At 34.8% G+C, this 22,819-nt stretch overlaps 1 protein-coding gene across 3 annotated transcripts in view; it reads left to right on the top strand.

Moving 5' to 3' along the window:
• MYRIP (myosin VIIA and Rab interacting protein) overlaps window positions 1–22,819 on the top strand; it is a 403,539-nt gene that overhangs the window by 210,440 nt on the left and 170,280 nt on the right. For all 3 annotated transcript variants that reach the window (XM_074272194.1, XM_074272195.1, XM_074272193.1), the window contains exon 3: window positions 1,942–2,163. In XM_074272194.1, coding sequence (XP_074128295.1) covers window positions 1,942–2,163 — 222 coding nt within the window. The remainder of the gene's footprint in view (window positions 1–1,941; window positions 2,164–22,819) is intronic.

Below are 22,819 nucleotides of genomic sequence, written 5' to 3'. Positions count from 1 at the left end.
CTGCAAGTTAACTTGTGTCTTTGGCAACTGTCATAGACATTCATCACGGAGCTGACCTGCTGAAAGGTATCTACTGGATAGTCTAGTCCATTTCTCCTCATTAATACAAAATTCTTTTGCTAAACTTAGCTGCAATGAGTTACATCACTTGCCTTCCCACTCCAGAACTGCTTCATTAGGTCCCTAGTGTCGAAATGTCCTCACTGTCATAAATGTTTTTCTCTTTTCTAAATTGAATTATAACAACTCTATATGTTCTAACACATTTATACACTGGTACCTTTATCCCATGGAAGGAGACCTTGAGAAATTAGTCTTTTGAAGTATCTTTAAATCACATGCTGTTTGTTCCATAATCACTTAGCCAAGTGAACTGTTCCTTTATGATTTAGCAATGGATAGATTTCACTACAACTTCTGAAAAAAATATTTTTCTATTTCTGATTCATTGAGATTATGCTGAAGAATTAGGGAAAATCCGATCAGATTTTCCAAGAGAAAAGAGAAACTATTCTGAACAGTTATAACTATGGCACATTTGTTTTTCAAATGGCAAATGTTGAGTCCAGATGTCATGGAATATGGTCAATCTGGGCAAGGCAATGGTGTGGAAATTTAATTGACATTAAATAAATTGTTATAGTATATTTTATGGACAGACCAAAATTGTCCTTTTCAACTGGTTCTATGTTGTCTCTAACAAGAGGGACAGATAGTGTCTTGATGGATAGAGTATTAGGTGTGAAGTCAGAAAGAAATTAGTTCAAATCTTGCCTAAAATACTTTCAAGATATGTGATCTTATTAAGCAAGCTGCTCAGATTTTCTTCTTAGTTTTCTCACTGTAAAATGGACATAATAATAGTAGCTACCTCACAGGTTTGTTGTGATTATCAAATGAGATATTATTTGTAAAGTACTTTATAAACTTTAAAGTGCTATGTAAGTGATAGCTATTACTATCATATCACTATATTAATTATTTTATCTTGTAATTATTCCAATTATATTGCATATTGTATTATTAATAATGATTGTATTATATTATCATAATTATAATATTTTGTTATATTATTATTATCAAATAATTTTTATGTGGACATTTGAAAATAATAGTATGCGAATTAACAATCCCATAGTCTTTAATATACTAAATGTGGTAGACAAAAATAGAGTCTAGGAAAAAATTCCAGGATACATGAATCCAGTCAAAATGGCTTTCTCTCTGCTCCTTATACACAGCATATCATCTCATATCTCAGAGCTCATGCTTGGAATAAACTTCTTTTTCATCTTAAAGAAAATTTCTCTTCCTTCAAGGTGTGGTTATATGCTTAAAGACTGCCTGATTTCCTTGACTTCTGATACCTTCTATCTCCCTAACTAAAATGACTTATTTTCATATTAATTCTCTGTGTATCTCTTTCTGTCTCTCCCCTTATCTCCCTTCCTTCTTTTCTTTCCCTCTCTCTCTTTTCAACCTCATCCTTACCCTTTATTTTTCCTCTTCCCTCTCACTCTCTTGCTCCCTATTTCTCTTTTCTTCTCTATTCCTCAATCTTTCCATCTCTTCTCTCTCTCTTTCCACCTCTGTCTCTCTCTCTCTTTCTCTCTCTCTCTCTCTCTCTCTCTCTCTCTCTCTCTCTCTCTCTCTATATATATATATATATATATATATATATATATATATATATATATAATATTTATGCACATATAATCATTGATGTGTAGTATGTAACCACACATACTTGTTGGCTAGGACTCTTACATTTTTGTCATTGTATACCTAGCATCAAACACAAAAAGTAAGTTTACTGATTCATTGGAGAATAGCTGATAATGAGTTATATGGGAAAAGGGGAAGGAGGATTCGGGCAAGCTTTTATGTGCTGTGACTAGAGATTCTCACTTATTCTTTTTTCTCTTTCTCATGTTTTCCCAGCGAGATGAAGCAAAAGCTTGATGAAGAAGGCAGCAAGTGTAGCATCCTCTCCAAGCACCGTCAGTTCACAGAGCACTGCTGCATGCGCTGTTGTGCCCCCTTCACCTTTCTCCTCAACACGAAGAGGCAATGCTGTGACTGCAAGTACAATATCTGCAAAAGCTGCAGTTCCTACCAGAAAAAGGAGAGGGTGTGGCTGTGTTGTGTCTGCCAGCAAACCAGGTAAGAATGGGGTCTATAGGCTCCTAGTGCTACTACTGGGACACCCATCCAATTCTTTCTTCCACAGGGATGCCTACCAGCTCTTGGCTACAAAAAAAAAGGGGGAGTAATGGGAAATTGTAACTGAATTGTCATTTCAGGGAGATTCTTAATTAAAGTATTCTCCTCTCCTCAACTGGCAAACATATATTTTCTCTCCTTACTTTTTCCCTCCTCACTTGGAAGAGTTCTGTGGGATATTTTTCCAGGCATTTACTCTGTGCTTGTATGTGGGGTGGAGGAAGAAAAGAAGAAAGGAAATGAAAAGATAAAGAAAAGTTTGCATCTGAAACTCAAATCCCTGTTCTTCAATCTTAATTGCTAATTGCTGTTCATTTTTGGAGAATGAAATTCCTGATGTTTTGGGCACAACTGATCTCCAAAATTCTAGTAAGCCATCAAGTAAAATCCATATTGAAGCAAGTCATTTGAAGCATGTTATGCATAATGAAATTGAAGGAATGATTTGTATCAGTGGAATACAATTCAAATAAGAATCCTTGTTGACTTAGAAAATCACAAATTAGCATCATCTATGTTGTATTGCATTTTTATTTATTTTCTTAAACATGTCCCATTACATTGTACTCTGATGAGTTTGAAACCTATGATTTATACAATTTTAAGGATTTTTACATAGTGCATTCTTCCAAGTTTTCCCTTTCCACTTTTCCTCATTTTTTTTTTCTTCCCAAGAAGGATTTTGTGGAAAAGACTGCACTATGAAATTCCTAAGAACACCAGAGAAATGAAATTCAATTTTTAAAAAAATCTCCTTATCTTGAGAATTTTGGAGATCAATTGCTCCCAAAACATCAGGAATTCCAGTCTCCAAAATGAACAGCAATTAGCAATTAAGACTGAAGAATTCTTTCAGCTCTGAAATTCTCCCATCAAAAGTATTATCCAAGGGGACAATTAACAGTGCATAGGAAGGAAACTTTAAGTCAAGGTTTAAGAGTTCCTGATGATATGAATGAATAAAACCCATGAATAAAAAATATTCACCAGACCATTACATAGCATTTTTATAGTCTTCTGACAGGATCACCTAAATGTCACTTTGTGGCATTGGGTAGGACTTTAGGAGCATTACATGATCAATTCAAGAAAGAAGAGATCAGAACACGCAATGTGTCCATGAGGGACATATTTGCTTTTTTCCCTCTAAGGTTTGTCTTTGCAATGCAGTCTTATTGTGGCTTAATTTGCCATTTGGGGTTTTTGTAGTCATAGGAAGATGAAGGCTCATTCCAATTTTCCCTTGGCACAAGAAATGATAGAAGTCTCATAATAGAATTCACTCGAGTTCTACCATGATATATCTCCCCGTGGCCAAAGCTGGCTTTTGCATATAGACAAGGCAGGTGAACATCTGCATGCTATCATTTGAAGCAGATCCAGATTGTCACCCGTGTGTAACATAATAATCACTAGACTATATTAAGAGAGCAGTGTTCTGGTGCTAACTGCCACTAACTAGAGCTGTGTCATTTGGGAAAAGTCATCCAATTTCTCGGAATCTTGAATACTTACTTTCTCAGATACAATGCTATCTAAAGTCTTTTTTAATTCCCTGTTTCTGTAAGCATTTCTCTCTTCCAACGAACAAACTCTTTTTCATTGGCCTAGCAATTAATTATGAAATGACCACATAGCTTCTTTAGTTTAAAACAATAAATCCCCTAATGAAAATGTAAATCTTATTATAAATTGAAATTAAATTCCAAATTAATTGATCAGAATAACTAGTCAGGTGGGGATAGAATGGAAAATAGCACAGATAAATTTTTGTTTCAGGAATGATCAGCTGAACTTAGGAGCAGGGGGAATTGGCTAGGAGAAGAGGTGGCTGTTGCATCTTAGACCACTCAGTAGGTGATACGTTGGATGATAAGGGAAAAATATGAAGATAGGGTTAAGGGGAAGAAGGGCCAGTCTTTGGCCCAGTCTCTTGGTACTTCTAAACCAAGAAATAACAAGAGTTTACTTGTGTTGAGCCTCTCACAAGATATAGATACTCTCATAGCTTCAGAGGACTTATTTCATGTGAAGCAGATATTACTTCCAAAGGCAATCACACTTACCACTTGATTCTAAGGGCTTAGTCAATCCATTTGATGTGTAAATCCTCTACAATCAGTACCAAAGAGAAACACACCCTTTTGTGCCGCTCCTTAAGTCTCCAGTGTTCACTTTTTCTACCTTAAAGACTGTTACTGTAACTAATATGGAAATATGTTTAATAGGATTGTACATGTATAACTTATATCAGATTGCTTACTGTCTTTGGAAGAGGGTAGAGGAGGAAGGGAGGGAGAAAAAATTCAGATCCCAAAATCTTATAAAAGTAAATGTTGAAAAAAAATAAATACTATTAAATGGAGGAAAGAGTATCTTGTAGTAGCAAGAACTCTGCGTTATAACAGGAGAGATGGTTTAGTCTTTGCTTTATAGATACTTCCTATTTTGTAGAATCACAGAATCTGAGAGCTGAAAAGAACCTTAATGTCTATCTCATCCAACAGAAATGTAAAAATTGATCTTCAGTACACCATATTAGACCAATGGTCATCTATCCTATGCTTGTAGACTTCCAGTGAGGAGGAATTGCCTGCTGGGGAAACCAATTCCACCTCTGAGTAGTCAGTGTTGTTAGGAAACTCTTCCTGGTATCACATCTAAGTTTGCCTCTGTGGAATTCTATGTGTCTCTTCATTATTACAGGTTGTGCCCTCTACAGCTGGACAGAACAAATCATCTTACCCTTGTTTCAAATGCTAACCCTTCATATACTTAAAGACAGCTGTGTGTCTGTCTCATACTCTGCCACCCAAACCTTCTGCTTTTCAGGTTTCTGTTATTGTTAAGTCATTTCAGTCATGTCCAACCTTGGTAGTTCCATTTGGAGTTTTCTTGGCAAAGACACGGGAGTGGTTGGCCATTTTCTTCTCTAGCTCATTTTGAGATTATTTTTGTGAGTTTCTGTATTTGCAAAAAAAAAATCATCTCCTGATGGCATCTCCACACTCATCTAGCTGGACTCTCAAACAACTTTCATAAGAACATAACTTTGATAGCAGAAGGGCCTTATACATCATAGAATCTAACTGTTGAATTACTTTTTATTTATAGAATAACTGATGAAATCCATGGAGGATGGATGATATTTGTCCAAGGTTACTCAACTAGTAAATAGAGCTGATATTTACTCTTTGGTCTCTTGAACCCAAATTTAGTGTTCTTTCCTCTGTCCCAAGATGTTCTTTCTCATAGGGGAACATCAAAGCCAAACAAGAATTACCATACTTCATGCATACTATAGAGGGCCTTCTTACTTACTTGGGGTTGACTCAATAACTTCTGAGATCCCTTTACATTCTGAGACTTTATGATACAAAGTAGTAGTAATAATAATAATTAGTGAAGATATTTCCAATACTTTAAAATTTATAAAATATTTTATACTGATTATTCTTTAATCTTCATAATGAACTTATGAAGGGGTATTTTCCCCATTTTCTAGATAAGGAAACTAAAGCTAGGAGGTTCAGTGATTTACACATGAGCAAATGACATGAGTGTCAGAGGTAGAGGAGTTTGAGCCCATTTGGCAAGATAGATTGCCTCCAAGGAGTTTGTCATTTTAGCATATAGAAAAACTCTTTTTTTTTAAACTGTAAAACCATTATGGCTATTTGATTTTGAACAAAGAGAAGCCAGTACTATCTTCCTTCAGTTATTTTGCTCAATGTCTTCCTTTAAATCACTACCACAATGAAACTTAGATGAATAAAATCCAAACTTCCTGTGAATTTAAAACTAAAAGAAGAGTAAAGGAAAGCTCAATGGCATTGGGCCTGGATTCAGGAAGACCCAAACTCAAATATGATCTCAGATGTTTACTAGGTATATGAGTCTGGGCAAGTCACTTAAGCCTGCTTGTCATATTTTTTTTTATTCCTTCTTCACCAAGAAAACCCCAAAGAGTTGGACACAACTGCACAATGAACACAACTAAAAGGACTGTTGTCTTCATCCTTTTGGGGATCCCACCCTATTGTGGGGCTTAGGAATACAGCAAGAAAGGGAGAGGATTTAAAGGATTCTATAATTACAAATAATTTAGAAAGATACTCAAGAAATATACCACTATTTGGTCTATATCCTAAAGAGATAAAGAAGAAAAGAACACACAAAATGTGTACAAAAATATTTATAGAACTTTTTTTAGTAGAGGCAAAGTAACAAGAAACTGAGGGAGAGAGTATATATTAATTGTGGGATGGTTAAAGATATAGTCTATCAATGTCATAAGAAATGATGAAAGGAATAAAGAGAAATGTGGAGAGATTTATAGAAACTGATGCAGAATGAAATGAATAGAAACAAGGGAATAATTTATAACAATAAACATTGTAAAGATAAATAACTTTAAAAAATATGAGAACTCTAACCAAGACAATAACTAAGCATAATTACAGAAAATTTATGATTAAACATTCTATCAACTGAGAGAGAAGTAATAGAAGTTATAGACTCAGAATACAGAGTGAGACATCAATATTTTTAGATGTGACTAATATGGGAATTATTTTCCCTTTACTACAGATATTTGTTACAAGGGTAATATGTTTCCTCTTTTTAAAAGTCAGGGGAAGTGGGAGGGAAAATATTTTTCCTAATTTTTAAAAATTAAGTTAAAAATTTTAAGTACTAAGGTATATACACATATATTTGTAGTTTATTCATATGTATGTATATAATTGTTTATATATTTTACTATTTGTATCACATTTATATATAGTATATAAACATTTAAATATATATGTATATATATATACTTATGTATACATACAAACACACACACATATATATATTATATATATACATATCTATCATATAGGTAGAAAGGTGATAGAAAAATAGATAATAGGCAGATAGATGATAGATAAAAAGGTGATATATCAGTATATGATAAGTGGAGAGAGTTGGAGAGAAAGATAGATGATAGAAAGATAATGATTAGCTAGATAAGATAGATATAGATAGAAAGATGATGGATAGGCAGATGAAAGATAGATAATAGATAGAAAGATGATATATTGATAGATGATAGCTGACTAATTAGGGAGATAGATGGATAGATAGAAATATAATAGATAATAGATGAAAAATAGATGATAAGTGATAGATGATAGGGAGAAAGATATGTGATAAATGATAGATAAAGAGAGAGGAAGAAGAGAGGGATAAATGGAGGGAAAGTGATTTAAAAAAAAAAGATAGATGATAGATGGATAGATATCATGAGTTCCTCATCATCCTCTTTTAGACCAGGGGAGTGGCTGGGTCTGTCCTGTTTCTTTCCTTTCAGTCCCTTAAAACATCCTGGAGCCCTCTGCTGATGTTTTTTCTCCTTGAAGGCTGCCCTTTACACTCATTTTCACCTACTATTATGAGGTTAAAACATAAGGGGAAAGGTTATAATTTCCAAGTAAAGATGATCATGAAATTTTTACTCTTTATGGATCACCCAGTAACTACATTATCTGAACTTTGAATAATGGAGGGAGGAACCCTGAACATATAGGAACTAATTCTTTTAAAAATTGCAGATAATCAAATGAGGTACAGTTGGCCTGAGTTTAAATCTTGTATCTTCCCCTTACTCCCTGTGTGACTTTGGATTCAGTTTCCTCATTTATAAAATAAGAAGGTTAGAGCTTTGAGCTCCAAATATCTTATCCCATGATGTATTGGGAAAGAAGGAAAGCATCAAGGCACAAAAGTTAGAAGATTTAATTTCATAGCTCATTTGCATACTAATGGTGTGACCTTGGGCAAACAATTTCCTGGAATGAATCCTGTTTCATTATTCTTAAATGAGGGGATTGGATTAAATGATCCCTAAGGACCCGTCTATCTTTAAAGGAAGACCTCATGTAATGAGTATCTACTGCTGTTTAAGCCAGACTTTGTGCAAGGTACAGGAAAGGTTTATGATCTCACTGGTTCTCAAGAAGATTAAGGTTAGTTAGTCAAGGCAGAGATGTAGGTAAAGATATCTAATGACATACAGTAGTAATATGAGCAGACAAGACATTGAGGGCAACAGGAGATTGTTCAGAGGAGAGAGAAGGAGAGAGAGAGAAGGAGAGGGAGAGAGGGAGGAAAAGAGGAAGAGAGAGAGGGAAAAAGAGAGAGGATGAGGGAGAGGGAGGAAAGGGAAATGGATAGAGAAAGGGAGAGAGGAATAGGGAGACAAAAAGAGGGAGAGGGAGAGTGCTAGGGTGCTGAAGAGTTCAAGGGCTGCCCCCATAGAGGACAGAGGATGTGGCATCTGTAGCGTAGGCAGGATTCAGATACATAGGGAGAAAGAGAAGACAATGCAAGAGCAGCAGCCACTTAGGGTTTTATGGCTCAGACAAAGAACAAATGAAGCTTATTCAGGGGACTGCAAAGAGACTAATGTGGCCTGAGCTTAGAAAGGATGATGGTAGATGGAAAGATGGAAGGGTAGTGTGGGGCTGTATTGTACAAGTATAAGGAGTATGGCCTTGTTTCTATAAGTAATTGGGAGCGCTTGAAGGTTCAAATTAGGGTAAGTAGCCCTACATGGTTTCATCTTCTAGGGGAAGCAGGGAATAAGCATTTATTGAGCATCTGTTGTATGCCCAGCACTGCTAAGCATTACAAAAACATTATCTTGTTTGACCTTCACAGTAATCCTTTAGGTAGATGCTATTGTTATGCTCATTTTTTATTATTGTTCAGTTGCTTAAGTCATGTCTGACTCTTTGTGATTCTATTTGGGATTTTCGTGGCAAAGATATTAGACTGGTTTGCCATATCCTTCTCCAGTTCATTTTAAAGATGAAGAAACTAAGTTCCAACTTATATACCTTGACATAGAATTTGAACATTCTGGAATGACAGTGATTTTCTTTTTCTAATTACCCTTCTTTCCTAATTGCATCAACAAAAATTTCCTATTTTCTAAATTATTTATCACAGCATGGAACTTTATATGTGTACTTTAAAAACCTAATTTACATAAGGATCTGTAAATCCTATGTTGCTTAGAAACACTGAAAAGAAAAAAATTAATGAATCCATTGCTAGTGTCTAGTTAATTTTTTATGGTTCATTTATTTAGGCAATGTACAAATTAACAATATGTTCCTGTCATACACAGAATTAGATTTACTTCTTATATAGTAGGGATCAATGGTCTTTATTAATGCACATGTTTGAACACAGGTGAAAAAAATTATCACTCTTTTCTTGGGAGGAAGAGTTATTAAATAGTATAATTAGTTGACTCACTAGACTCGTGTCATTTTTGTAGATGACAAGAATAACATTTTAACAATTTCATCTTTTTGTTTATGATGCCATTTGTTTTCTGAAATCTCATTGTATACTCTCATGCCTTCATTTAATTATACATTTCTATAAAGACAGAATGTTCAAATGAATACATTAAGTTCACATTTGCTCCGATTTCCCATTGAGTGACCAGATGTCAGAATCCACTTTCAGGTAAAAGAATAACCAAGAACACAGCATGCTGCTTGTCTTGCTCAAATATAAGCCCCTTGAGGGCAAGGACTATTTCAATTTTTTTTGTCTTTGTATTTTGTATCTTGTTCAGACATGATTAGTACCATACTATTTTTGAAGTAACAAAGATTTAGGACAGTTATGACATTGGTACATGACTATTAGAAGAATATAATTTTCAAGAATCACTTTTTTTCTTCAAAAATGTACTCTTTTGGGTTATAAAGATTGTAAAGAGAGAGAGACTCCAAATTATCTACTCAACTGACATAGATTTACTTTGGATATTGGCCTTCATTTCCTATCCTCTTGATCTGAATCCTCACTTCAAGAAATGGCTTGTTTTCTTTCATGGCCTCTTTGTTGGCTTGAACTGTTGGCTGAGCCTATTATCCAAAAGTCACCATGATGTTTCTGGAAGGCAGACTGGAGTAATAAAAATTGGGTTACATTTTTCATTCATTATCTGATCCAGGTGGGTTTAGTAAATCACCAATACACTATAGAGCAGTTTTCTAATCCTCATTTTAAAAAAAATCATGAGAAGATTTATCTCATTCCCTTTATTAACCAAACTCCATGTTGGTGCTTGGAATAGAATATGAGCAATTGGCTTTTGAAGTTTAGGGGTTTTTTTATATATGATTTTCTCATTTCTAATCTGTGCTGGAAGGATGGATACTTCCCTGTCTATTATTTGGGTTGCTAGGAAACCTTAGTTCCCTATGTCAGGTCACTCTTATAAATCTGAGTTTGAAAAGTTCCATATATGATATTATATATCTATCATCTCACTAAATTATTAATAGCTTTATTTTAAAAATCACCTCAATTAAACCCTGAAATATAAGCCATTAAATTAGAATGCTCAAATAGCCACCAAACTCATGGTGAAATATTTTATTTCCTACTGCTAGCACGTCAATGAATAAGTGACTCCTCTTTATTTATTATGCCTGGCTTACTGTACCGTGCATTTCCATGTCCCTAAGTTTCTTAAAAGGACAACAAAGTACCATTTTTAGAAGGATTTTTCCAGCCTAACAAAAGATAATTTTAAAAATAGAAGGTGGACTTTTTTCCTTTCCCCATAGACTGTTAATTGATTGACATAAATTTAGTGTTACTGTTCAGTCTATTTCAGTTCTGTGCAACTCCTCCTGACCCTATTTGGGGTTTTTTTGGAAGAAATACTGGAGTTGTTTTCCATTTGCTTCTCTATTTCATCTGACAGATGACAAAACTAAAGCAAACAGGGTGAAGTGCCTTGCCCAGGGTCACATAGCTAAAAAGGGAGTTTGGATTTAAACTGCTCAACTTTCTGACTCCAGGACCGGTATTCTATCTACTGCGCCATCTAGTTGCCCTGTAAATCTAATTCCTCCATCATTAACAGTTATAGCAGAAGAGTTGCTCTGGAGTCAGAAATATCTCATCAGACATTACCAACTATGTGACTGACATAGCTCCTTAGTTTCCGAGTGCCCCAGACAATTCTCAAATGAGTTGGCTTGCAGTGCCAGGCATGGGGATTAAAAAGAAAAGCAAAAACAAAACTCCTGACCTTCAAAGAGTTGTCACATTAATAAAAGAAGAAGACAAGATATAGATAGATAGATAGATAGATAGATAGATAGATAGATAGATAGATATCATTATTATTATTAAAAGAAGGTAATTTCAGAGTGAAGGTATGAGGAGGGAAGATAGTGTTAGGCATCTTTGTAGAATGTAGCACCTAAAGAATGCTCTTCAAGGATAAAGTCATTGAGCTAAATGAAGGGTTTCTGTTTTATGAAACTACTTTTCCAATACCAGAAAAATAGTCTTGATTTCCCACCTTGGTATAGGGCTACAGTTTAGCCATCTTTTCAGATATATGAACATAAAAAGGTTGGATTGTATTTATATAATCTAGAGTTGTTCACTTTCCCATACTTATATAACTCAGTCACAGCCAAACTCATTATGCTTTACTTTTAAGAACAAATTTGTGTTGGATCCAGCATGGAATATTTCAGACGAATAGGATTTTTTTTATCCACTCAGTTCTTGGTAACTGAGAAAAGCATTTATATTATAACATGATGTTTTGACTTTAATTATAGATCTTACTGCAGTAGATGGTATAATGTAACAGTTTTAAGTCATGGATATTGGGGGCATGAAACATAATGCTTTGTAATCCTCACTGTCTTAAAAATTTTTGGCTGCTTTCCAGAGTATTGATTTAATGTAAAATGTCCTCTATGGTTGGTATTGGGTTATCTGAACTATCGCTTATTTTGGGGTTATTCTTCCAACATACTTAGCTAATTGCCTTTGGTCAATTTTAAGAGGCAACGTATATGTTGATTTCAATCTAAAGCCAATTTTAAGATTGGTTATGTCAACTCTGTAAATATACATATTTGTAGGCTTTGTAGCCTGCCTTGGGAATACTGAACCAAAGCATGCAAAAAATTCTACCAAGGGAAATAAATATTCTCTGGCAGTTATTTAGGATCTTTCTTAATGACACAGAAAAGCAACTTTTCTAGACATGGTATCATACTAAGAGAGATTCCATTACCATTCTCATCTAGTTGGGTCCATATACTGCCAACCAAAGATGAAAAAAATTACAAAGGAGATAAATGCTATTGCGTCACAAAGAACTAAATTTCAACTCTATATGAGGAAGAATGTCCTTACTAGAGTAATCATACTGGAGTAAACATTTTGGACTTTCTCCATCACTAGAAGTCTTTCATTGGAAGCAACAGGAGCAAAATTTCAGCTGTCTCTGATTCAAGGAAAGTCCCTTCGTTAAGGGGACCCAATCCATTTCACAGAAAGTTATTACATTCTTTGTTTATCGACATAGAAGCAAACATTTTAGTTTTCTATTTTTTAATCTTTCAGTGGTCCAAAATGACACTGATATTCTTCTTTGTCTCAGAGAGTAGGAGGGAAATATCTAATACAAAATATAAGGAAAAATCCCTAGTGATCCAGTGGGATTTTATCAAGACATCATACTGAAATGCTCATGTTTTTCATCAAGTCATTATTGCTCATTAGTTGCTGACCAAGAATAAACTTTCTTCTTTACAGTTCAAATTGCTCAGGTGATCAATATATTGAGAAGACTTCAAAGAAAATGTCATTCATATATATGTGTTTGTGCACAGAAAATGTTCAGATGCAATGCTATAAGGGAATGTTAGAATCATACAATTTTAAAAGTTATCTAGTCTATTTCCTAATTTTATAGATAACTTAGTGAGCTTGAGAGATCAAGTGCTCAAGTCATAATCCATTTAGCAAAAGAGACAAATTATTCAATCAACAATCATTTATTAACATCTATTATATATGAAAGGAAGAAAGGAAGGAAAAGAAAGAGTGAAAAAGGAAAGAAAAAATTAAGAGTGAAAGAAAGAAGGAAAGACAGAAAGAAAGAGAAGGAGGGAGGGAAAGAGGGAGGGATGGAGGAAGGAAGAGAAAAAGAATAAGAAAGAAAAGGAAAGGAAGGAAGGAAGGAAGGAAGAAAATGAGAGAGAGAAGAAGGGAAGGAGAAAGGAAAGAAGGAAAGAATAATAAGTCATTACCTTTAAGGAACTTAAATTCTTTTAGAGAAGACTGTGGGTATGTGTGAGTGCACAATTATGTGCCCACAGATGTTTAGTAATTTGGAGGGAACACTTCAAACTGGAAGGGATCGAGAAGAGTTTCATATACTTTCTATATGATCTGAGTTTAAAAGCAAGCAAGGATTCTATGAGCTAAAAGTAACAGAAAACCCATGCAAAAGCTCAAGTGTGATGCCTGAAGATTTGTATAAGGACCAGGTTGTCTGGGATAAAGGGACATGAAGGGGATTGATCTCTAATTAGGCTAGAAAGGTAGATAAGTCAGATTGGGAAGGTCTTTCCCTGCCAAAAGAAACTTTTGTATTTACTCTTGAAGACAATGGGGGTCACTGGCCAGTCTCGGGTCCTTCAGCAGCTCTGATGGTTTTAGTGCCCCAGAACATCCTGCCTTCCCATAAAATAGGCTGATTGTCCATGCTGATCTGCCTCACTTTTCAGCACTCAAAGCTTGGCTCTGCTCAGTTTGGAGAGCTCCTCCCAAAGCCCACTTTTATTGAAAGATTAGAATGTTATTGGTAATTCTCCATTTTCCCATCAGCAGTTTCCAGGGGGCAGACCAGACCCAGGTCTTTTCTGATTGTCCTTTTGCTCCAGAACTCTTTATACACGATTTTTCTCAAGCAGCTCCCATGAGTTCATAAGATTATAAGTTTAGAGTTAGAAAGGATATCAAAGATCATCTACTCCAATCTCCTTACTTTACAAATGAGGAAAATTGGGGACAGCCAGGTGGCTTGATGAATAAGACATCTGGCTTAGAGTCAGAAGACCTGAGTTCAATTCTGGCTTCACATTTACTAGCTGTATGACCCTAGGCAAGACATTTCATTTAGTTTGCCTCAGTTTCCCCGTCTGTCAAATGAATTGGAGAAGGAAATGGCAAACTGTTCCAGTATCTCTACCAAGAAAACCTCAGATGGGGTCATGAAGGACAACAAAATAATAACAAAGAGGTAAAATGACTTGCCTAGAGTTTCACAGGTAGTAACTAGTGAAAACAGGATTTGAAGCAGTGTTTTGATTTTTTTTTAGTGTATTAAATCCACTGCACCTCTCTTCCTCTCAGCCAATCTATCAAGCAATCAGTCAATATTTTCTAAGTAACTATTATGCACTAGGCACTATATTAAGCATTTGGAATACTAAAGAAAAATAGCGTAGTATCATGCATAAAAGTAATGGAATTCTGTAATCTGAATTCATCCATTTTAGTTATTTTTAATAAGAGTTTGTCACTGGAGAAAAATGAGATTCTAATCCTAAGGACTTCAGGTTTGCAGAGATATTTTGGCAACTTCAGATGAAAGGCTCCAGGAAAAGGTTTTTACTCTAATTATCCTTTGCTTAGAGAGTTTTTTTCATCAGTTATCATGGCCAATGTGATATGTATGAAAATGCTTTTTCTGGTATTATCTTTGGCCTCAAATCTTATTTTCACCTGAATAGATTATGGAAGATTAGATGAATATTTTGCAAGAAAAAGAATGGCTTATTTCTTAAGAAAGAATATTTTTGTAGCAAATGGGATAATGAATTATACACTTTGCCATCTTTCATCATGCATAAAATCGTTCATTTTGACAAGTTATTGTGCATATTCTTTTAGACTTTGTAAACAACAATATATTAAAAAAGCTCAGTAGGAGGCAAGACTCCAAAATCTGTCCCCCTGCAGTGCATAAGTGATACTCTTTAGCAATCAGCATAAAGCTGTGTCCAGAGCTAAGACTTTCCTTCTAAGCTTGGAGTAAATACACTTCTTCTTCCTAATTTTTTTTTTGCTGAGGCAATTGGGCTTAAGTTACTTGCCCAGGGTCACACAGCTAGGAAGTGTTAAGTGTCTGAGACCAGATTTGAACTCGGGTCCTCCTGAATTCAAGGCTCTTTCTAAATTTTAATTATAAAAATTCCCCAGTGAATAAAGGACTGAAACTGGAGTTGAGAAGGTCTGAGTTCCAACTTTGTCTAAGATTTAACTGTGAGATATGGGCCAAGTCATTAACCTCTGCTCACCTTATTTTCCTCATCTATAAAATGGGGATAATAATAGCACGACCTCCCAAGGTTGTTATGATGATAAGATGATGTGATGATGAGATAATTATGAAGCACTTGGAACCATGACTGGTATAAAGTAAGCATTATTTAAATATTATCTATTATTATCATCATCATTATTATCTTTAATATGGAGATAATAATAGCACCACATCCAATAATCATGGTAAGGATTAAATGAGAAAATATTTGTGACGCACTTTGAAAATCTTAAAACAGCTATATAAATGCTCATTATTATCATCTTGTTGTAGTTGTCATTATCTTACAGACCAATTTTGCAACCTATTTATAAAGAAACAGGAACCCCCATCCTTAATAAAACTGAAAATAGAATGTATGTTTTCATTTTTTTCTGAGAAATATATTCTTTATTGTTATTTCAAATATATTGTGTATTTTCTTCTTTGAAAACTTCAAGTCTCATTTTATTTTCACTTGGAGTCTAGCATACTTTGCCTTCATGTGATTGCTCTCCTGTTACTTAGCATTCATAGAACTCATGGGATTCACAGAATAACTTATTGTTATTTCCTTGAAAAGCCCTTCAAAAATCTTATAATGTAGTTCAAAAAATAGTATGTTTTAGTGTGAAATACACTGAGTGGAGAGCTCTCCTTTCAGTCATTTCCTCAGAACCATTCCTAGTCTGTCCTACCTACATTCTCATATAAGAGACTTTGTCCCTTGTATTTTTCCTATCTTTTCTTTTTCATAACAACTGCCTGACTACTAAAGCTAAAGTTGTTTAGCTCTACCATGAATATCCCAAAAGCTCCTGTATTGTGACCTTTAAATGGGTTTCTGAAATTTGTTCAACTCCTCCATATTTCTCTGATAGAAGCTTGGGAATAGTAGCTGATACTAATAATGGTGTTTCATTTAACCCAAAGAACATGGCAGATCTAGGGGCTGTTTCAGGATATAATGCCTCCTACTTGAAATTGGGCAGCTGTTGTTGTTGTTATTGTTTGCTCTTTGTTTTTGACTGGAACCAATGACATCAAAGGATGATATCCTGATAAATGTGTGAATTGGATTTGGATGAGGCAAGGTTGCACAAAGTTGTCAGCTTCATTCTCTTCCAGAATCACTGAAAATCCCATGATGGATTTTCAGACTGAAGAATAAACTTCTTGAAAGTAAGATTTTTATTTTTTATTCTGTATCACCAAACCCAATGTCTGGCACAGAGTGAATTCATTTAGTGAATACTCATTAATTGGTTGATTAATTTCTTTTCTGTTGTTGTTATCCTTTCTATTTATATTGTTATAATCATTGTATACTTTGTTTTCTTGGTTCCATTAGCTTTAATATGGATCAGTTTATATTTGTCTTTCTGTGCTTCTCTGAATTCTCCCTTCCCCTATAGACTGGTTTTTGTAAAAATGATGAGCTTGAATGGAGCCCTATATAAAAGGGACCTCAGTCCCTCTTGTAGGAACTTGGAAAGTATAGCATTATTCATTACACTCAATTTGTTATACTCTTTCCTACTTAATGGCAAACACTTATTATAAACAAACAAACAGTATTATAAAAAAATATGGTTCCCAGAACTAGAAACAGTTCTCCAAATGTGGCCTAACCAAGCCGTAGTCATATTGAACAATTATTTCCTATACCTCAGAAAACAAAATCACATGAGAACAGCAAAAGTTACAGAGCATATCACCTACGTCCACTCTTAGAACTGTCCCAGAGAAACTTCCCATGAGTCTGCAGAACTGTGCATTTTATGTACTTGTAAAGGTCTGTTAAATATCAAACATAAAGGAATGATAGTTGTATAGCAACTTGTTCCCAATCCCTGGACAATTTCTAGTTGAATTTCATTGAAAATAAAATAAGAAGAATGAGGTTTATAATAATAATAATTGATGATGATAATGGCTGATAATTATATAGAACTTTAAGGTTTACAAAGCAGTTTTCTTACTCTAGACAGGATGGTGCTGTTGATTCAACGAGAAATTATCGGTATTAGATTTTTTTGGTTGCTATGTAACATTTTTGTCTTTCATTGATCTCAGAGGCCTGTAAAGACTTTATAGACTTTCCAAGTTCCTCTAAGAGGGACTTGAGAGTCTCTTTTATGTAGGGCTCCATTCAAACTCATCATTTTTACAAAAACCAATCATTGGGGGAAGGGAAGCATATCTTCTCGCTATAAATTTTTATGATCTTTTTCCATTAAGACCTTGGGAAATGCCAGTTGGGGACCTGTAGTCTGGCAGATAGATCTTTTGTGCTTATAAATATTGATCTGTAGGGAAATGAAAATTTCTATAATGCATACATTAAGTATATTGATAATATCATTGAAGCCTTTGATAAGTTTAAGCCTCTCACCCCAATCTGTGATTGACCAAAAGCCTACAAAGGTAAGATAACAGAAAGATGGAGGACCATTTGGGCCAAATGGAAGAAATTTGGGCTATGTGAGCATAGAAAATGCTTTACTATAGGAGTTGTAAATTGAGATGTTAATAAGATATAAAGCAGTATAACTTGAAGGTCAACTTCTTTAGAGATCAATTTGTGGTTTTATTCATCAGTAGTCTTAATCTCTATGCAAGCAAAGGTTTGTGGGAATTTCAAGCATTTCTTTTTTTACTTTCTGCTCATACTAGTTAGAAACAGCTTGAAGGCTTGCATCGCTAATATCCATGAGACATTGATCGCAGATTAATCTAGATGGTTCAGGACCCACATTTAACATCACATACTAAGATTAGATCAAAATGGGTCCAAGATTTAGGCATAAAGAACGAAATCATAAATAAATTGGAGGAACATGAGATGGTTTACCTCTCAGACTTGTGGAGGAGGAAGGAGTTTGTGTCCAAGGGAGAACTAGAGACCATTATTGATCACAAAATAGAAAATTTTGATTACACCAAATTAAAAAGTTTCTGCACAAACAAAACTAATGTAAACAAGATTAGAAGGGAAGTAACAAATTGGGAAAACATTTTTACAGTTAAAGGTTCTGATAAAGGCCTCATCTCCAAAATATACAGAGAATTGACTTTAATTTATAAGAAATCAAGCCATTTTCCAATTGATAAATGGTCAAAGGATATGAATAAACAATTTTCAGATGATGAAATTAAAACTATTTCCACTCATATGAAAGAGTGTTCCAAATCTCTATGGATCAGAGAAATGCAAATTAAGACAACTCTGAGATATCATTACACACCTGTCAGATTGGCTAAGATGACAGGAACAAATAAGGATGAATGTTGGAAGGGATGTGGGAAAACTGGGACACTGATGCATTGTTGGTGGAGTTGGGAAAGAATCCAACCATTCTGGAGAGCAATCTGGAATTATGCCCAAAAAGTTATCAAAATGTGCATACCCTTTGACCCAGCCATACTACTACTGGGCTTATATCCCAAGGAAATACTAAAGAAGGGAAAGGGACCTGTATGTGCCAAAATGTTTGTGGCAGCCCTTTTCATAGTGGCTAGAAGCTGGAAGATGAATGGATGTCCATCAATTGGAGAATGGTTGGGTAAATTATGGTATATGAATGTTATGGAATATTATTGTTCTGTAAGAAATGACCAACAGGAGGAATACAGAGAGGCTTGGAGAGACTTACATCAACTGATGCTGAGTGAAACGAGCAGAAGCAGGAGATCATTATACACTTCAACAATGATACTGTACGAGGATGTATTCTGATGGAAGTGGATATCTTCAACATAGAGAAGAGCTAATCCAATTCCAATTGATCAATGATGGACAGAATCAGCTACACCCAGAAAAGGAACACTTGGAAATGAATGTAAACTGTTATTTTTACCTTCTGAATTCAATTCTTCCTGTGCAACAAGAAATTCGGTTCTACACACATATATTGTATCTAGAATATATTGTAATATATTTAGCATGTATAAGACTGCTTGCCATCTGGGGGAGGGGGTTGGGGGAGGAAGGGAAAAAATCTGAACAGAAGTAAGTGCAAGGGATAATGTTGTAAAAAATTACCCATGCATATGTACTGTCAAAAAAAAAGTTATAATTATAAAATAAAAAATCTAGATGGTTCAGGGGTGAGCTTTCTTGCTTCTGAGATGTTTGGAATTTCATACATATTGCTTCTTTTTTCTTCAAAAACTTTCCAGTTCTATAACTGATTTTTCATATGATTTCCTCTCTCCCTTTCACCTCTCTCTCTTGACACTCTTCCTACCTCTATCAACTCCTTGACAGGAGAGACTCTTTCATGTTTGTCTTCTTATCTTCACAACCCACCTATACCTGGCATGTAATAAGTTCTTAATAGTACTTACTGAATTGAATTGAATTGTTAATACCTATAATTAGAATCCCTTTCTTTTGTGATGATAGTATAGAGGATGAGGAAAAAAACTGTCATTGGAATAGATTTAAGGGGATACTTCACAACTCATCAAGCTTTAGTGATATTACAAGGTATAGAATGCATAGAGATCCAATGCTATTCAAAATTTTAAAATTGCTTTCTGGCAAAGTCCTCTCACTTATTGTTTCCTGCATCAGCTTGTTTGAAATGTCCCATCCTAACCAGTCACCCAGTGTTTTCATGCTTGCTGAGGAGAGCCTCCCTGGGTCATCTAAATGTCCCTCATTTATGTGATAGGTAGTGCAAACATTCTTTAGATAAAGAGAGGCTGTGAGCTGGCTACAGTTACACAGCTGCCATAACAGTAGATTTGGAAAAGAGTCAGATACCAGGGCCCTTCCCTCCTATTTTAAAACCAGAGCTTCTTAGTCATTTCTTAGGTCATGGATCTCTTTGGTATTCCAGGGAAAGTCTATGCACTCTTCAGAATCTTGTTTCTAAATGTGTTTCTAAATGATATTACAGAGAGGAAATGAAAGGTTTATAAAAATAATGATGTATGTTTTTCTTATCCAATTTCACAGAAATATATCCATAATTTCTCTGAAATATATCAATATACTCTAAAGAATCCATGCTTTAAAATCATATGAACTAAGCTATTTGTTCTGAGAGGGGAATCTTCTATTCTTTCCAATAATGAAAACAATGGGTCCACAGTCCTTGTCACCAGATACCCCTCTCCTCAAAAGACAGAAAAGGGAGAAATGAGGGGTCAGAGCCCAGGTCCTACTCAGAACTGCATATCTAGCTAAGGAATGTGAAAAATAAAACTTCTTATCTGTTGCTTTTTATTTGTTTTTCTGTAAAAGCTCTTACTTGACTCCTTCCCTAAATAAACAATCTTTCCTGGCTCCTTCCTTATATTTCTTTTATAATTTACAACCATGTAGGTTATTAACATGCAGACTGAAATCCCATGTTTTCAGTATCTAAAACTCTCCCAAAACTCTTTCTAAATGCTAGACTCTCTTAGAGATTGGTCTGTCAGCTATCGATAAATAAACTCTTTCTGACTATAAAAGAATCTCTGAATTCTTTCAAACTATGAACCATGACTCTTTAGATATTTCAACAGTTCCTCCAGAGTGAGCAACATAGGATATTCATGTTATACATGACCAGGACAATTGAAGAGACATTTTGGAGTAAGGGAGCTTTCTAATAATAAATCAATATGATACAATAGAGATAGTACTGAATTTAAAATAAGATGAGCTGAGCTTACATGCTAGCAGGGATATTTATGGCTTACAAGATCTGAGTGACTTTTTAGGGCTAGTTTCCTCATCCATATAATGAGAGGATTTGACTAGAAAATATCTAAAGGTGCTTCTAGTTTTGCATCATTTGATCCAGACACACATAGGGCTAACTCATCTTCTTCCATAGAAGAGCATCCCTGAATTTAGATGAATCCGTAATAAAATGATGTTCAACAGCAGAGAGCTCTTCAAATATGGCAGGCTGAGAAAAGAACAAGACTGGCTGATAAGATTTAAGTAAAGAATTATGGGCATATCTGAGATTAGTGGTTATCTGGAAGGCCTTTAAGAGCCACTTGACTCTGTGGAAAAGAAGAGTAAATGTAGTAGGTCCTGCTAAAAGAGTGAGGGAATAAAAACCTTCCACACAGAGCTCAAGAGGTTCAGTTTGGTTAAATATGAAATGTGTGAGACAGCTAAGTGGCAAAGTAGATAGAATATCAGACCTGAGTTCAAATCCATCCTCCCATATTCATTAACTGTGAGACCCGGAGCAAGTCAGTAAACACCAATTTCTTCAAAATAAGCAAACAAAAAATCAAATATCTACTTGGTGCTGTATTGGTTGCCAGAATTACAAAGACAAAAAAAGAAAAATACATCAAAGAATAAACATTTTTCTCTAGGAATATGGTATGAGAAGAGAGAAAAAAATATATATATATCTATTACACTGACAGGTAAATACAAGATAACTTGAGGTAGGAGAAAATATTGGAGAGAAATCAAGAAAGGCTGCAAGTAGGAGGTGGTTAATAAGCTATTTGTGAAGGAAATGAAGCTAAGGTATGATAGTGAGAAACAAGTGAATTCCAAGTATGGGAGACAGTGTACATGAAGGCCAAGAGATGGGAGAAGGAATACTGAATCTGAGAAACAGATAGCAGCCCACTTTGAGAGGAATGTAGAGTTCATAAAAGGGAGATGTGTAAAATTAAGTTTGGAGCCAATTGTTTTTAAATGAAGAGTTTGCATTTTATTGTAGAGACATTAGGAAGCTGTTAGTTTTGAGTTGGGTGACATGGTGGTGACATAGTCAAATCTATATTTTAGGGAAGTTATTTTGCCAGCTAGAATTGGGATTGGAATGAGCAGAGGCAAGAAGCAAGGAGAGAGAAATAGGTACAATATAAAAATATTGTTTTTACCCAGATTGGCTCTAAAAATTTAGATTCTACATTGAGATGATTTTATAAAGTTAGGTTCTAGGAACTCTCCTCCATTCCAAATATCCTTTCTTATACTCCAGCCTCTGACTTTAAATATAACCAGGAAAAAAATAATACTGACTTCACATTCTAGTGTCAATCTTTTAAAAATCAATTCCTATTGATATTTTTTTAATTTTTACATAGCCTAATTATCTCCCTGTATCATTCCCAACCTCCTTTCAGAGAGACATCCTTTATAACAAAGACTCTGTGTCAGTTTATTTTTGTATTAAGATCATAGATTCGGTTTAGAGGTAGGCAGTAACTCAAGAATTGTAATCAGCTCCTAACCTAGAACATGAAGAAAGCAGCTTGAGTTCAACTGGATAACTCAGGTGTAACCAATTCAAAGATTAATCAAATCATCTCTCCTGAGAGATGTATTTAGCATTCCTAGCTGAAGAAACAGTATGCTACCCTTTTGTGATTTTTAGCATGGAAGAAAAGAACTTTCTCCACCTCTGAAGCAAATTTAGGCTT

The sequence above is a fragment of the Sminthopsis crassicaudata genome, chromosome 5 (genome assembly GCF_048593235.1).
Source record: "Sminthopsis crassicaudata isolate SCR6 chromosome 5, ASM4859323v1, whole genome shotgun sequence".
Taxonomy (NCBI): domain Eukaryota; kingdom Metazoa; phylum Chordata; class Mammalia; order Dasyuromorphia; family Dasyuridae; genus Sminthopsis; species Sminthopsis crassicaudata.
This window is presented reverse-complemented; position numbering and strand designations above follow the sequence as displayed.